The sequence below is a fragment of the Salminus brasiliensis genome, chromosome 7, assembly GCF_030463535.1.
Source record: "Salminus brasiliensis chromosome 7, fSalBra1.hap2, whole genome shotgun sequence".
NCBI lineage: Eukaryota > Metazoa > Chordata > Actinopteri > Characiformes > Bryconidae > Salminus > Salminus brasiliensis.
In genome coordinates this window covers 41,610,722-41,628,720 of record NC_132884.1, presented here as the reverse complement: position 1 = coordinate 41,628,720, position 17,999 = coordinate 41,610,722, and the positions used below count along the sequence as shown (strand labels likewise).

The following is a 17,999-nucleotide window of genomic DNA, read 5'->3' as shown; positions in this document are numbered from 1 at the left end:
GCCAGACAGCCATGAGATTAAAAAAAGAGAGGATGGTGATGGGCACAAAATCTGAACTCTGTGCTAGTATATTACAAACTTACTGTTTATGCGACTTAAAACTAGAAACGAAAAGATCCGGGCAGCAGCAGCAGGGAGACACAAACAAACAAACAAACAAACAGGTAAACATGCAGAATTCAGAAGATTCAAGTGAAGGCAGCAGAAAACAGGCACATGCTCCACAGAGTTCCTGATAAATAATAAATTAGGGACAGGATCGGCTTAATCAAAATTAGGAGTGAGTATCTCCAGAACAGAACTGCACTCTAGATGATATTCCTGAAGCCCTAAAGATATACTGAATTGTGAATAATTTAATACCAAGAAAAAAAAAAAAACACTTGGATGTGGTTTCCAAGGAAACAGCAAGATACTAAACAGCGTAATAAATTATACCTGCTTAAAGCACGAGGGAACCTGCATATGAATGTACACATTAAATCTGACTACAGTTCAGATTATATATATATATATATATATATATATATATATATATATATATATATATATATATATATATATACACACACACCACTATAGTCCCTATTATAATGAAAAGCTGCTTACTTGGCCAGTTAATATTAGAATAAGCACTAAAATGAACAATCCTACAAAAAGGGGTGGTGGTGGTGGTTCTCCATCACTGTGTTCATCATTAGAACATCTCCAAAGTTCTCCTCATGGAGTCTAGTGTTATTTAGAGTTCTCCTCAGATCAACACCTGGTTTGGTGGTAAATCAGGGCTTAATGATGGTAAATCAGGTGAGCTGCTGCTGCTGCTGCTGCTGCTGCTGATGGAGTTGAACACATCCTCCACGCTGTGCTGGCTGGACTGGGGGGCGTCCAGGAGAACCCTGGAGGAACCGAGCTCTGTTCTTTAGACTAGCTCACCGACAAGCTCTCACTACTTTCTTTCTTCAGAATGAGAAGCTCTTGATTCTCCTTTTTACTGGATTTAAGTTCACCTGCTTTATCTGTTCTGATGAGATCTGGAGCTTCTGGAGTAAAAAACTCTCGCTGCTGTGAGAGATTGTGTTAAATGATGGGCTTAAGTGCATATTTATATATAACCTCTATATATGTCATATTTTGTACATTTCCATATGTTACATTCAGTACATAAACAGAAATCCTACAGAATATAACAACATAGAAGCCATGTAGTTATATAAACAGTGCTGGGGAACAGAGCTATAGGTATTGAGAGCTGGCTATGAGTCATAACTTACCCTCTAGTGGAATGTCCAGTGCATTGGTGAACTGAATACAGCTAGTATTGAGGAACACGCCCAACAGCAGGGCTACGCCCAGTCTCCACGGTAACCGCATCTCTGGCCACACCATCGGAGCTGAGTGGAGGAAAAGCCTGGCGTGGGCCAGCTCTCAGTGCATCTCACTCCAACAGTAACAAGGGATTCGTGACCTGTTCAAGACACACACACACACACACACACACACTTCTGTTACCACCCACATGACAGATGCTCACACTCAGTTGGCACCATATAATCCTAAAGGTCTAGGTGCATACACACACACACACACCTACATCATATTCTCAGACAGTTCCCCCTCCCAGTGCTTACACACACTCATACACACCATATGCTCACAGTAAGCACTCAGGAACACACACATACATAGACACACACACACACCATTTATCACCAACAGAGCACACCTGCATCAGCAGTTCCTACCCACACTCTTCTTTGCTCAAATGGAGGGGCATCTACATATTAAAGCTTTCTATTTGTGCCCCCCGGAGACAGATATCGCATCTCTGTTTATTTGTTTGTTGTTGGAACGAGTGTGAGTCGTGTATTTTTTCCTTGTCTTCCATTTCATAATGCAAAATACGAAAAAAGGCATAAAAATAAATAAATAGGGGCCTCCTGTGGCTATGATAATGCACAGCAGATGCTGCAGAAATTATTCTGCATTATGAATTCATGGCACAATAACAGAGACAGATTCTGATTAGCTGGATACAATGGCGAGAACAGAGGCATAAGGCCGACGCCGCTTGCTTTCAGTGCACAGCTGCCTGAATATTCAAGTAGGTACACAGAACCTTACTGTACCAATTCTGTTGGAAATGAGCCGTGGCTAAATGTCAAGTTTTTTTTCCTGACATGAAGGTCTTTTCTTTGTGTTTCCCATTCTCTAGATTGGTTCTAGCGCTCTGAAGGCTCAGTAGTTTCTGTAACCTTTCGTTATCTGACAGGCAGCAAAGGGCTTGTGTGAAGGCAGGCAGGATACAAGCTCTTTCTTCAGTGAGGGTTGTTACAAAGCTAAAATGCACCGCTTTTGACCAGGGCATCATTTAAGAAGCCGGATCATAGATTATCTATGAGCTTTGGAATAATACTGTAGTGTGCATTTGTACAATTAGCATGGGGGTAGTAAGTGGTTTGAATGTTGCAAGCATTAAAAAGTGCCTTAATTGTCATTATACTTATATACATGTACAGTACGGGTGAGAAAGCCTGAGTCAGAGCCCCGATTGGTCCAGCAGGCTAAGGGGCTGTCACAACGATCAGAGATCGCTGGATCGAATCCCGGTCATGCTGCCAGCCATCGGCAGAGAGCACATTTGGCCTTGCTCTCTGCAGGGTGGGTAGATCGCTTCGCTGCGGTGCTGGCCGTCACTGCCTGTAGGCTGGTGTGTTGGAGCCGGGTATGCAACGCTTCTCCCCTGGCACGCTGGTTGCCCGGTGTCGGGGGAGAGTACATACGGGTTGGGTGACTGGCGGTCTAGAGCACCGGCTTGTCCTAGTTTGAGTTAAGGGACTTAAGTGGCAGCTTATTGGACCTGTCCGAGCTCAGAAAGACTGAGTTGGAGCATATTTAAGGGCCACAAACCAGGACTGGCTAGTTCTAGTTTGAGTTAAGGGACTTAATTGTCAGCTTAGTGGACCTGGGTATCAAACCCACAACCCTGTGATTGGCAATGCAGTGCTAAACCACCACTAAACCACCACTTACCCCTCAAAAAAGGCATGCTAACTAATGCTAACTTCCACATTTAGCCTAAATACACAATAGTGAGCCAAAGTTAGGAGCTAGCATGAGCTCACAGTGACCAGAGCTAATTAGCTTTCGTTCATAGTTTGCTGCATTAGGGCGAAGGCAGGCAGGACACAAGCTCTTTCTCCAGTGAGCGCCTAGATTTCCTAGATCATAGATTTGAGGTCTGTGGTAATGCTACAGTGTTTTGTGGTCATAGCAAGTTGTTAGAATGCTGCAACCTTCAAAAGGCATGCTAAACAAGGCTAAGGGCTAACTGATGCAATTAGCTTACATAACTGTCAGTGAACCACAGTTAAATGCCTTAAAACAAATTAGATTTTTTGAGAAAATCAGATTTGGGCCACTTGCTGTGTGAACATACCCGAATTAGCTTACATTTATAATTAGCTGCATTAGAGCAATGACCGGCAAAATACAAGCTTTTTCTCCAGTTTTTGACCAGGCCATCGTTTAAGAAGCTCCTGTACGAGTCAGATCACAGATTAGGAGGTATTATTCTGTCATTATTGACTTATATACACTGATCAATATTGATTAGGTCCCATTGGTGCCACCATGACAGATCTGATCTTTCAAGGTATTGGCTCCACAAGATCTCTGAAGGTGTCCTGTGGAATCTGGGCCTCTATGAGCATCACTAAGCCTCAGGTGTCCATGATTCCAGTTCCATTTCAATGATTGTACCTCCCTGGAGCACTTTTGGACAGTTCAGGACAAGACCCAGTCGTCTAACCATCACAGTTTGGTTCTTGTCAAAGTGTCTCAGATTCTTACTCTTGCCCATTTTTTTCTACTTCCACACCTTCACCATCACCTTCAAAAACTGACTCTCTGTTCACTTGCTGCCTGATAGATCCACCCCTGTAGATAAAGCTATTCAATGTTTTTCACTTGGCTTGGTTAGCTGGTACTAATGTTATGGCTGATCAGGGGACTTTTACAGTACAAGCGTAGAAAGCCAGGGTCAGCCATGCTACTACACCCCTGGAGCAGAAAGGCTTATGCAACAGTGGCAGCTCAGTGGACCTAGGTATGAAACCCACAACCACATGATCAGTAACCCAGTGCTATAACCACCGAACCACCTCTTACCCCACAAAGAAGACAAGCTAACTAAGCGATCTGTACTAAAGATTTAGTATAAATTCGTCAAATTAGCATGTGGATAAAGTGTTGCAATGTGTAAAAGGCATGCTAACCAATGCTACCTGCTGTAATTAGCTTACATAACCAACAGTGAAGCAAAGTTAGGAGTTAGCATGATCTCACAGTCATCAGATCTAATTAGCTTCCATTCATAGTTTGCTGCAGTCTTTCCTGCAGAATCTCCGGGGCATCTGTTGATTAGCTCTCTTCATAGAGGCTGTGACCCAGCTCATTAGATTGCTTCCTTTTTGGCTCTAATTAGTCAAACATCCGAAAGCAAAAAAAGCACTGACGACAACAGAAAGATCATTAGTCAAAGTCAGAGAGAGAGAAAGAGGGAGGAAGACTGTGAGCTCAAAATGCCCGTCCTCACAAAACATCTCCATCCTTCCATAAAGTTCTCAGAAATGTTAAATATAAACAGACATGACTTCTTCGGATCAGTCAAACCTAATTAAAGCCAAACAGAAGGATTTGGTATGCGAAGCTTTCTGGGTTCTAAGCTCTTGAGTGTAGCAACGGGGTTGTAGCACTACAAGATAGCCATGCTCCACCGGCTTTCCACTTTAACCCCACCAGCCGTTCCAGCCACAGTGTGTCTTGTATTGCAGCACCCGTCCCTCTCCTCTACTTAATCTGCTCTTCCAGTTAACAAACCCAATAGGAAACACCAGAGGTCAAACACCAGGGCACGGAGATGTAATTGAATAATTGACCAGCGTGCGAAAAGGAGTCGATTCCCTTCATCTCTCTGGTGGGGGCCTCTTATTTTCCAGACGAAAATGAACCCCGCTCCGCAACCCTGCATTTCTTGATAATGGTATTAACTCTGTCTAGGGGCTTTTGTTGAGTCGATGCTGCTTGCTCTGACCCCAGGGCTGACCTATGTGATGTCAGTGGAAGAGCCAGAGACAAGGAGGGGGTTGGGATCTGCACCCTTGTAATCACAATGGATTCTTGCATGCTCCTCAGACCCTGAAACCCTGCCTTAAGTGCTAACACCTCTCTTTTACACAGATGGTGGCTAGTGGTAGTACCCAGATTAGAATCAAAAGGTATGCTGCTCTAATTGGATTGTGCTCTGCGGGACCATTTGGCAAGTCGAAGAGGCATTTTGCAATCTCCATCCAAGGCAAATAGGTCTGGGTTTGACCTCTGGGAATTTTGGTCAATCCAAAGCCATTCAGATGGATTACATCTCTAGTTGAACTGCTCCGGAACTTGAATTGAATTTGGCCTCTTCTCCTTATTGTTGAACATCACCACACCTCAACCATCTGGCTGTGGACAGCTCGTAAACCACGGATCTGGACACGAGGGACATGGGAGGTTCAGACAAGTGTCCATTCTCAAGTAGTAGAGCTGCTGTCTGTGAATCAGTTGAATCAAGCCCTGCTAAGTACCCTGTGACTCGTTCCAGTATGGAGGAGGCAACGGCCCAATGAAGATCAGTATCTTTACACAGGGGCCCCATCCTGGAATCAGCAAGCGCTTCTTAATTTACTAATAAATGCTAAATAGCAGAACTGATCCAGAAACAGCCCTCCTGCTCAGCAAATGCTCATAAAAGGAGGACTGAGGCCTACTTAAGGACCTCAGGCTGTTCTCTAATCCTCTCGCTCAGTGCCGGAGGCTTACGCCCGAGCCTGCCGAAGCTGGCAGGAGGTTAAAAGCTGCCCAGCGTGGGAAGACCAAGGTGACCTTTGACCCACGCAAGTTCTGGCACTGCCTAGGCACAGCAGTCTCAGGCAGGTGCCAGAAGAGGAGGAGAGGAAGATGGAATCTGGGGCAAGGAGAATCCGGAGCTTTTCAGCTGATGGATGGTATCCTCTCTCTCTCTCTCTTTCTCTCTCTCTCTTCCTCTCCTACACTTCTCTTGGATGTGCCCTGTGGATGACTATAAATCAGCAGAGTGGGAAAGCAGAGGAATTAAGGTGACATAGACGGAGGCACAACGTGACTGCTTAGAAGCTCAGCTCACTGGTGGTGGGTTCAGAGGAAACCCAAGACGCCCACTCTCAACACGGATCAACAAGGATCCCTCAACATCTCAGGGCTGGTGCTCATTGCCATTCTTCTTCCCTTAGACTGTGCAAGTAAGCAAAGTATCCTGGGATCACCTTTTATCAGGAACACAGCCTGATGTGACAACAGAGCAAAGCTCTCTGCTTTCTGCTGTAGTTATTCCATTATTTAACACCTGCATTCGGCAAAGCTGCTGTATGACTGTCCCAAAGGTTATATCCAGCAGGTACTGAATGTTGTCTCCAATTTGAAGTGAGAAAAAGCTTAAAGACTCAAAATTCTTAGTTTTTATTTGTAATGGCTTCTGAAATATGATCTGAGTCATAAAAAAGTCAGTAAAAACAGACCATGTTAACGTCTAGGATAATGACCTCTTGAAAGAAAGGCCATTGGAGTCAAGTGTTCCAATCAGTTCAATCATAGAGGGTTGACATTCTTTGTCGTCATTTCGGAAGCAACGCAAAACACTGGTCTCCTTTTCTTCTGTGCAACATAGTCTGGTCAAAAGACATTTCAGAGGGAATGTTGTTGAGGCCCATGGTTCTGTAATACAAAAGGATTTCTGAAACCCTGAGCCTCCATCAGTCAACAGGCAGGCCGATAGTTTACAAATGGGGGAAATTCTGCACCATGGCTGTTCTTTCTAGGAGTGGGCATTCTTCAAAAATCAGTAAAGGGCTCACTGTAGAATCACAACAAAGGCCTCTACTAGGGCGAGGGCCAAGGTTCTGCGGGCATTTCCATTGTGCAATACTGAGTTTTTGGAGTACGCCTTGTCCTCTCTTTTTAGAGATTGCAAATTAGTAAAGATCGGATGTGTAAATTTAAATGTCAAATGCGTGTAGTTAGTACTCCACAACCCGGGGTTGAGAACCACTATCCTACACTCTAAAAAATAAGGTGCTACAAAAGATTTTATGAGTGATGCCATAGAGGAAGCACTTTTGGTTCCATGAAGAGCCATTTTTGTAAAAGAGATCTTTAAATTGAGAGCTTTTCATTGATAAAGAACCTTTACTTTACCTGTATGGGGTCTTTTAAAGGTTCTTCACACTCACACATCTCTATTACAACCAAGAGTGGTTCTTCTATGGCGTCCCTCAAAGAACCATTTGTAGCAGCTTTATTTTTAGGAGTGTACCATGAGACAAACATGGGACCAGAGTAGTGATCAGTACTGTGGAGAAAGCCATTGCTCTCCTAGAACCTTTACTTGAGACAATCTGGAATTCCACAGCACCGTTGGAACACTGCTCCATCAACACGAGTGAAAATTGCCAATGTAAAATTAGAAGACACACCAGCACCAACACCAGAACCTCACCCCAACTATCAAGCATGATGGGTGGAGTGTAACAATGTGGTGCTATCTTTTGCTGTCTAGATCAGCGGAGTTCCAACTCCTGGAGGTCCTGGAGAACCCCCTGTCCTGCACATTTTAGCGGTTTCTTGCTCAGACACCCAACCTTCAACATTAGAAGAGCTTGTTATTTAACAGATTAGCTGGGTTGGGAGTAGGGTAAACCCTGTTCCGGGCAGGGTGGGGAGTGGGAACCACTGGTTTAAACCAATTGTTTCACAAAGACAAAAACAGACAAGGCTCTGTCAAACGTCCTGCTGTCTCATACGTGTTGTTTTCATCTATTACTGTAGACGAGATTGCATCTGAAGAGCCAATCAGGCAATTGAAAAAAACCCAGAGCACTGTATATATCCTATTTAACTTTGTGTGGATGCCTCTCCTACACCCAGCACTAGTTGAATGGTGTTGAATCGCCTGTTGGATGGGGAGTTCTGGGTTTCTATGCAGGCTGCTAATGAGATTAGCTCAATCCTGGTCTTGTCAGACTGCCTTAGAATATTCTACAGAGTGGAGAGTCTTGATAGGTTTCTATTCCTCTCACACTCTGCATTAAGCCCCTGATTCTGATTTAATCTCTTCAACATAACTAAGACATGTCTAGGATTAATAGCACTAAAGACCAATTAGCAATCTTCCTTCAGTTTCTTGTGTTTATACTAATTATAGCATGTCATTGTCTCGGCCAATTAAATTACTTGTTTTGTTTATTTTTTCACCCAAATGAGATAAAGTCTCAACTGAGTAAGTTTCTTAATGGGATTTCGAGCTCGTAGACGTCTGCGTTCAGTGGATTATAGCGCACTGCTTTAATATAATCACATCATTTAAGCCTCTGTTTATGAGCCACCATTGCTCCATGATTATACATGAATATTATTTTGGAGAGAGCATCTTCTCATCAATTTTAAAGCATCTACAGTTGTAAAGATGTACTGCCTAGGAGAATCTGAACCCCCCTACTGAGCTCACCATGACTGCTCGAGCGCTCCAGTCATTGCTACTGCTACTCGTAGAACGTCTTCGCTCCGACCCCTGACAAGTGGGACTAAAACAAACAAGAGGCTAACTGTAAAATCATGCTTTGGCTTCAACAGGCACTAAGACACAGATGGCTCATTTATTATTAAAACTCAACAGTCGTGGAAATAAAAAAAAAACAAGAAACAAGGCTAGCTAATGAGATTAGGAAACGGGAGCGATATTAAATAATAACCTCGTCTAATTGAGAATTTGGCCCCGTTTCACGCCGCCTTTTCACACGCGTGCCGGAGTGGGAACGCTTCAATTACCAAGACATTAATACTGCAGGAGCCCGAGCATGGAGCGGGTTGGAGGGAGGTGGAGGAACGGGGGATGGGCGAGGAATGAGGGATGGGATTTGGGGAAAGGAGGTATGTGGAGGAATGTGGCTAGCAAGTGAAGAAAGGCGTGGGCGTGGGTGAAGCTGTGAGCGAAGGTATTGCGTGGGAATAGGAATAGGAAAAGCGGGTATTATCGGGATGACGTATGTAATCAATAGCTGAATGTATCAGGAGAAGGTCATAAACCTGTTAAATATAGCCGGGTGCGGGTGGAGGGATTGCTGAGGAGAGGCTGAATTAGACGGAATGAAGATGGAGGAGGTATGGGACAGCGTGGGCGTGGATCATGAACCCGCTCTAAATAGGCGTGGAGCGAGGGATCGGGATTGTGCCGGAGTGGGCGGTGGAGACTGCACAGAGATGAACAAAGCAGAGAAAAGCAATGGAGGTATATAGTGGGGTAGGCACATGGAGCGATGGATGGAGTGGATGGTGAGGGGATGCAAGAGAGAGGCGGTGAGATAGATAGACGACGGTGCTGACGGATACATCCTGAGCCGGAATAAATGAACAGTGGAGTTCCTGACCTCAGCTCCCAAGTGACAGGATGACGAATGACCTCATGACCCCAGTGAAAGTGCACTGACCAGTGACGGAGATGGACGGGTCCCTGGCCTCCAGCAAAGCGCAATTTAAAAGCCCCATCAAGTCCAGAGCTTTTCCCAAATCAGTAACCTGCAAAATGCTCTCTTTTGATTTTATGGATCAGGCGTTCTCCAAGCAAAGGGTCAAGCTTTCCCCTTATCCACCCCCCCCTCCCCCCTTTGTGCAATACTGACTGTATTCAATATTCAAATTACTGGTTTTGGAGTACGCCTTGTCCTCTCTTTTTAGGGCATATAAAGATTAGATTTGTGAAAAAACAAAAATGTCGAGATGTGTTGAGAACCACTATCCTACACTCTAAAAAATAAAGGTGCTACAGAAGGATTTATGAGCGATGCCATTGAAGAACAACTTTTGGTTCCATGAAGAGCCATTTTTGTAAAAGAGATCTTTAAATTGAGAGCTTTTCATTAATAAAGAACCTTTACTTTAGCTGTATGGGGTCTTTTCAAGGTTCTTCACACTCACACATCTCTATTACAACCAAGAGTGGTTCTTCTATGGCGTCCCTCAAAGAACCATTAGGAGCTTTATTTTTAGGAGTGTACCATGAGACAAACATGGGACCAGAGTAGTGATCAGTACCATGGAGAAAGCCATTGCTCTCCTAGAACCTTTACTTAAGACAATCTGGAATTCCACAGATTTCCACAGAATCTGGAACACTGATCCATCAATGCATGAGACAAAAGTTGCCAATGTAAAATTAGAAGACACAGCACCAGCACCAGAACCTCACCCCAACTATCAAGCATGATGGGTGGAGTGTAACAATGTGGTGCTTTTCTTTTGCTGTCTAGAGCAGTGGAGTTCAATAACTTGGCTGTTTACTACTACTGGAGGACCCCCTGTCCTGCACATGAGACAAAGGTTGTCAATGTAAAATTAGAAGACACACCAGCACCAACACCAGAACCTCACCCCAACTATGAAGCATTGGGATAGTGGTTATGTCTATTGGATATGGATCAGGCATTACCAAAGCAAAGGGTCAAGCTTTCCCCTCACCCCCCACCCACCACACCCATCCTCATCATACCTCACAGCAGAAGAAAAACACCTACCATAATTTCTCATTCCCTAACAAGCCGCTTAACTCTCTGCTGGGCCATATTAGTAGCAGCGGCAATGTTCATCTTTCTAAAACGTGGATGCTTGCTGAGAACATTTAGGAACAGCAGGCATCTAAACTGCACTGTGTGACTGGAACGCTTTTGCTTTTCAAAGGTTCGCCATTCATGAGCCGAGAGTCTGGGAAATGGTGAATCAACACTATCAGCTTCACTGTACTTTATAGAGCTGTGTTGTTCAAGTCAACTTGGGAAAAAAGTGGCATTACCGCTCGGGGAAAATAATAAATTGCCTGTACAGCAGAGGTCACATGCAAAGGCAGTGAGGAATGAAAGAGATAGCTGTTCAAGGTCTCAGCAATCACAGATGCAGTGGGATCAAGTAGAAAGTGAAAGACAGAAGAGAAGAGAAGAGAAGAGAAGAGAAGAATCGCAAGAGAAGCGAGAAAAAGGGTGACGTTAAATTTGCAGGTACTATAAATGTGAGCAAGAGATTTGCCTGAGTGTGTGAGTGTGTGTGTGTGTATGTGTGTGTGTGGGTGTGTGAACACCAAGGAAGAAATGATTTTCTCCACTACTTTTGTCCTCCATCCCTTCTGTCTTTGAAGTCTCTGAGTCACTGAAGAGAGCTGCATGCCTGGGACAATAATCATATTAGGCTGTGATCTGTTCTATAGTGGCTTGAAGTGGGTTTGAGAGGGTGGGGGTGTTGGGAGCGAGCTCAAAGGGGTAACTGGTAGGCCAGAGCCCTTGCTACATTCATCTGACAGATGTTGGCAATCTCCCAGGATGCGACTCGGCCGCTGTCGGGAAAAAGATGGAGCGAAATTGTGTCCTAGATCTGACTGATCCCATCCATCCCATCCGTCAGGCCTAAAGCCAATTTACGTTTGGCACCTACGAGGGGAATTGTGATTTCCCAGTGCTGATGTAGGGAATCAGTGTGCTGAATTGAACCTAGCTGCATTTTTTTTTTCCTGCACATCTGTTCTGGTATCTCCAGAGAGGGACACCTGTGACCATTGGGAAGTCCTTCGAGCTTCAAGTATGGCTCGACTCAACCCGTCAAAATCCACGGAAGACGAGCGTCCAGGCTTTTTTCTGTCCTGCACCGAAGTGGTGGAACGAGCTTCCCCTGGGAGTCCAACACTCGCAGTCTTCAAACCCAGACTGAAGACCCTCCTCTTCTGAGAGTACTTGGGCAAATAGCAGAGTGGTCTCCTTATTGACTTGTGTTTAGTAGAGTCTAACCTTAGAGGTATCTTTAAATTATTAGTCTATTCTAACTAGCTGAGGTTTTTTTTAGGTAAATAACAAAGCACTTTTGTAAATCGCTCTGGAGAAGAGCGTCTGCTAAATGCCTTAAAAGTAAATGAAAATGTAAGTTTGGGAAGCTTGGAAATATCTCTGGTGGGCTGGTCTGTTTTGTTGTGTATAGTCTAGACGGTAGGCAGCACGTCCTGCTGTTTGTGTGTAAATGGTTAGTTATGATATCAACCAAAATGTCACTTCTTTATCTGCAGTGCTGCAAAATCGACTGACCTTTACAGTTATTGAGTAACTGGTAAGGTTGGGGACAATGATGGGGGCAGTGCAGAAGAGAGAATGTGATTACTGAGCATTGATGCTCTTATCCAGGGTGATTTACAGGAGACAGGCGTGCAGCTGGGAGTCTTGCCCAAGGAGTCTTGTTGGTGTGCTTTGCCAGAGTTAGCTAGCAACAACTTTGTCCATAACCTACAGTGCTATTGAGCACCAATCAGTTGCTGTACAAATCGCAAGGGTAAGTAGGTCACATGTTCCTCATTGTACTACCATAAATACAGTATATGGTATAATATATTATTATAGATCACAAATATGAAGATCACAACAGCCATGTTTACTTGAGTTCTGACTGATTAGAGAAATGCTGCTCCCTTTGCTCAACAATCTGGTGATGTTTACAAGCACACTACAAGTAATCAGGTCCAAAAAGACTGGTGGCAGAAAGCAGTACCCAAGGAATTCACAAAGTTTAGTTGAAAATTAAATTTCCATATGATGCGACATATGTGAACCATATGCCCGAGGACTGAAGTCTGACACTCTCTCACATCTCCAGACAATCTGTCACTATTCACAGATGATTTTGCAAGACAAGACAAGTCACCCATGGAGCTGATTATTCACAATGTCCACGTCACAAGACGTGTAATATTATTAAACATGCTTGATTTTGTCGGTACGTCCAGACGGAAAAAAATGTTTAAATGAACTGTCCTGACCAACATATGAGCAAATGTTTAGTATAATAAAGTGTCCAATGTTTGGACCTGCCAATTAACACACCCCCTAGCACTAGCAATGCTCCCGACACTAGCATGGTAAGGACTTAACACTTGTCTCCTTCGAGACAACTCAGCAACGCCAGCCACCACCTCTTTTCAAGTGGCCACCGATGCTCCACAGCCGTGTGGCTGACATGCTTGGAGGAAAGCGGCGGGTCCCCAGCTCCACCATACAAACTGGTGGGGCTATTCTCTGCTAATAGAGGTTTGTAATAACACTTTCGGACCACCGAAAGTGGACGATAGGCTGTTTTAAAGCATAAACTTCTTCTATGCACGTCAGTTCTGGGCTCAAGCCATGTGGACCTTCCATAATGATGCAAAGGATCAGCCACCTTGTTATTTGGAACAGCCAGAATTGGAGTAGTCTTCGTCCCAGTCCACCCCTGCAGTGAAATACCTATTTGAACTTCCTGTGCTGATGAGGGGTGACATCTGGATGAACTCTTTGTGACAGCGTGTTTAAAAGTTTGGTGGGTTGTAGTGGATGTTCTGCGCTTCTTCATCGTTCCACTGTTTACATGAACCACTTGATCTTTTATCTGGTTTTCAGACACAGTATCTGAGAGAGTCCAGCATCACAGGAAGCTTTCTGACAACTGTCATTGTCGAGCCAGCAAACTGTACCTTCGCACAGTCGCACCAAAGAACACGACGCACCATCCGAAGAGGAAAAGCACACACGCGAATACATGCTTCATAACTCTCAAAGCAGCATTAAACAGCATGTCCAAATGTTTGTGGACATCCCTTCTAATAAATGCTTTCAGCTACTTTGCTGATACAGATGTGCACATGCACACACACATAGCTTGCCAAATCCTTGTAGAGAAGTGCTGCTAATAGAATAGGACTCTCTGTAGCCTATAGCCCCCCGCCCCCCAGCATTAAGATGTAGAGCAGTGGAACTGCTGTGTTCTCTGGGATGATGGATGGAGCTCCATTCAATATTTTTTGGATGAGTTTGGAAAGTTGTGAACACCCAACATCCTGAGCTCACTAACTGCTCCTGTTGCTGAATGCAATCAAATCCTCACAGCAATCCTTCTCCAAAATCTAGTAAAAAGGCTTCTTCCCTGGGCAGGAAACACTGTTACTCCAGCAAAAGCAGGATAAGCAGGTGTCCCTATATTTTTGTTCACATGTGTATGTAAGAGTTAGTATGTTTTGCTCATGGGCTCATGGGCTCCCCCTACAGGTAGGGAATGAAATTCACTTTTTCTCCACTGCAATAAATACAAATCAAACTTTGTGCACCCCTTTGTGGACAGCTGTACACATGCATTTGTTGACAAGCTGAGAGATACAGAAGCAGCATGTTAGGAAATAATAATGCTTCAAATGGTTCTTTGAGGGATCCCACAAGGAAACCATGTTTGTTATAGAGATGTGTGACCATGGAGAACGTTTTAATGTCTAAAGGATCTTCACTTCATGTAAATGTAAAGTTTCTTTAACAAGTTTAACGTTCCTCTACACTTGCACATATCTAGATCTTAGAAATTTTAGAAATCTATCACTGGTTCTTCTATGGCAGTGGTTCCCATCCCTGGCCCTGGACGACTCCCTGCCCTGCACATGTAAGTGTTTACCCTGCTCCCAGTACACCTGATGCAGCAAGTCAGCTACTTAACAAATGCTTCATGGTTTGAGGGTAGGGAGTCGGAAACCACTAAAATGTGCAGGACAGGGGCTTTTCTGGGACCTGCTTTTGGCATTACTCAAAGAACCACATTTACTGTTAAGCTTGTTTCATAGTTTTATAGCAGCAGTGAGTAATCCACATTAGTTATGGATAATAAAAAGGCTTAAAATGAGCTTAGTTACTGTTGTAATAATTATGTAATTATACAGCAATGACTTATGTACTTAATACATTAACATTTACATTCTCTATTAATATTTTCTTATTACTTGGTCCATGTCTGCACTTTTGACCTTTTTCCCCTGTTACTTAGATGTCAATCACTGACAATATGAGAATATCATGGATATTACTTTCTTTCTGAGACAAAAGCAGTAACTTTATAACAATTTCAAATGCTAATAAATCATCTCTTCTACTTAAAAGTGCAAAACTAACCTTCAAATCTGCACCTCCCACACTTATTCCTCTGCCGCTTTCAACAACCCACAAGTAACAAGTAATTAACACCCAATTACAGCACGTTTTTATCATCACCAGCAACACCCGCAAACCTCCAAGAGTCAGCCTAGGGTTAACCTCCTTCCCGAGTTGCCCCAACTCTGCCCATAACGCACGTGCGGACACCAAACCCACTCGCACCGCTACAGTAATCCCCAGCCTGAGGCAGCCTTTGGAAAACACGCTCAGCCTGAGCCACAGAACAGAAGCCTGAATACTCACAGGACTTCACTTCATTCTCCGCTCTTCCCTCGTGCCTCCGGGATACCCATTCCCAGACCCGGAGAGAGGACAGTGTGGAGGAGAGCGAGACGAGAGGGACCCTGGAAACTGCCTGTCTGTGTGTCGATGGTGCGCGGAGCTGCATATGGGAGGCACAGGGGAGACATATGTTGCCAAAGCCTTTCGCCTGGCAAAGAAGCTCATTAAGCGAGTGACAATCACGCCGCACAAAGCCTGATGTGAGGGCTATTCACTTCACTGGGCGGGCAGGAAAGAGAGAGAGAGAGAGAGAGAGAGAGAGAGAGAGAGAGAGAAAGAGAGCTAGAGAGAGAGAGAGACCACTAAAGGAATGTTGGATAGGGAAGTTTATGCTTCCTGCATTTGCATTTCTTTGCATGTAATCCACCACCCAAACAGATCCTGCCAATCCCAGTTGCTGTAGACATTAAAAAATGGTTCATTCAAACCATTCATCTAAATTTACTCTTCTCCAGAGTGACTTACAACTCAGAAAAGATCCTTAGCTAGTTTGTAGAGACTAGAATCTAAAAGATCCTCTAATCTTAGACTCTACTAAATACAGAAGTCAGTCTGGAGACCCCAACACTCTACACACTCTAGTCTCTGCACATTAAGTCCTCTCAGAAGAGGAGGGTCTTCAGTCTGGGTTTGAAGACAGCGAGCGTTGGACTCTGCTGTTCGGACACCCAGGGGAAGTTCTTGTCTTCTGTGGATCTTAAAGAATGGCGGGTCAAGCCGAGCTGTACTGGAAGCTGGAAGGGCTCTTGGTACTGATCAGTTTTTTGACCATCGCCATCAAGTACGGAGGGGCTAGCTGGTCCAGTCTTGGCTTTGTAGGCCAGAGTCAGGGGTCTGAATCTGATGACCTGGGCAGCAGCTACAGGAAGCCAGTGAAGAGAGAACGCAGCAGCAGTAGTAGTAGTTAAAATTAAGGTTAAGATTTGGTTTAGGTGTAGATTAAGGTGTAGTTTAAGATTAGGCTTAGGTGTAGATTAAGGTGTAGATTAAGGTTAGTTTAAGATTAGGTTTAGGTGTAGATCAAGGTGTAAATGAAGATTGCGTTTAGGTGTAGATTAAGGTGTAAATGAAGATTGCGTTTAGGTGTAGATTAAGGTGTAAATGAAGGTGTAGATTAAGATTGGTTTTAGGTGTAGATTAAGGTGTAGGATAAGGGTAGGTTAAGATTAGGTATAGGCGTAGATTAAGGTGTAGATTAAGATTGGGTTTAGGTGTAGATTAAGGTGTAGATTAAGACTGGGTATAGGTATAGATTATGGTGTAGATTAAGATTGGGTATAGGTGTAGATTAAGGTGTAGGTTAAGGTGTAGTTTAAGATTTTTTTCATTGCTAGAGGTCGCTTTTCCTCTGAGAACACGACCTTATGTAGACACTTTCACTGTGAGATCAGGAGGGGATTCACTTACTTACTCATAGCGGTGTTACCCACCTGGAATTAGGTTCCACTGTGAATTATGAATTATGGTCATTTAGAGAAAGGTTCTTCTACACTGGACTGGTCTGGAACATTCTACACAGTTAAAAAAAGGTAGCAAGCAGAAAACGCCTCAATGAAAAGCAGTGAAACCAGAAGAAGAACTAAGAACTAAGGAAAACGTCCGAAGTCGACAAATTGCAATCAAACTGCATTCGAAAATCTATACAGTAAGACAAGCACTAAACCACTGACTCAGCCATGACTGGAAAACATTACTAAATCAGAAGGATGGAGTCCAGGCCTAGCTGTAAATCACTGCAGAAGAACCGCTGAGGAACTGTGGAGCACTGCAGTCGGGCACAGACGTAATAGCGTCGCTGTGAGCTCATGCACATTTGTGCTTAATGTGGTGTCTGGTACTATAAAACCCAGCGCTGTTGCAATGAACACAATCTAACGCTCTGCCCCAGTTCTCCACCACGCTCACAAACACAGCCTTCAAGCAGGCGGCTGCTTACACTCCACTAATTGCCACCAGTTGGTGGGCAGCAACAGTGGTCCAGCACTGCACAGATGGGACCGGGACCCTTGAAGCCCACGTAATCTGCAGACTCGGCTTACAGCAAAGGGCTAGGAAGGCTAGTAACAAGCCAAGAGAGAAAGCCCCCAGCCCTCTCCCATGACAGTGGGGAGAGGAGGGGGTTGGGTGGTGGAGATGGAGAAGAAGCTGGATGATGTATGATGCGTGGTGGACGACACGCTGTGTAACGGAGAGAGAGGGGGAACGAGAGCGGAATTGGAAACAGGGAGGAGGGGACTGGGGGTCATGCTTGAATTATGCTGATACGGGTCGTTAAAGAACAGAACGAGCCTCAAACACGGCCTTTAAGGGCAGCGGTTGTCTACGCCAGCCTCAGAAGAAACCAAAGGGGTCGTTAGTGGCCCAGAGTTTTTGGTAGATCGTGTTTGTTAGCTTTGTAAAGTGTGATCACAGGAGGTGCCATCAATTACTCGGAATATTGTTACATTTACAGGCACCATAAACACTCTTAATTAGAATTCAATTATAACGAATGTATTAACGCGGTCGCCATTCTGAGGTTCCATTAATTTTATCCTCTGTGACTGCGGCTAATTACCTTTAGTAATATGAAACGCATGACTGATCTTGCTGTATTTTTCCATGCAAATGTTTTGC

General features: G+C 44.3%; 1 protein-coding gene across 1 annotated transcript in view; it reads right to left on the bottom strand.

Moving 5' to 3' along the window:
• The window catches only part of chl1b (cell adhesion molecule L1-like b), a 75,246-nt gene extending 59,698 nt beyond the window's left edge, over positions 1–15,548 (bottom strand). The window contains 5 exon segments of the mRNA XM_072684919.1: positions 84–101; positions 1,272–1,415; positions 1,418–1,465; positions 15,345–15,404; positions 15,407–15,548. Of these exon segments, the coding sequence (XP_072541020.1) occupies positions 84–101; positions 1,272–1,415; positions 1,418–1,465; positions 15,345–15,404; positions 15,407–15,548 (412 nt within the window).
• Positions 15,549–17,999: the final 2,451 nt, after the last annotated feature.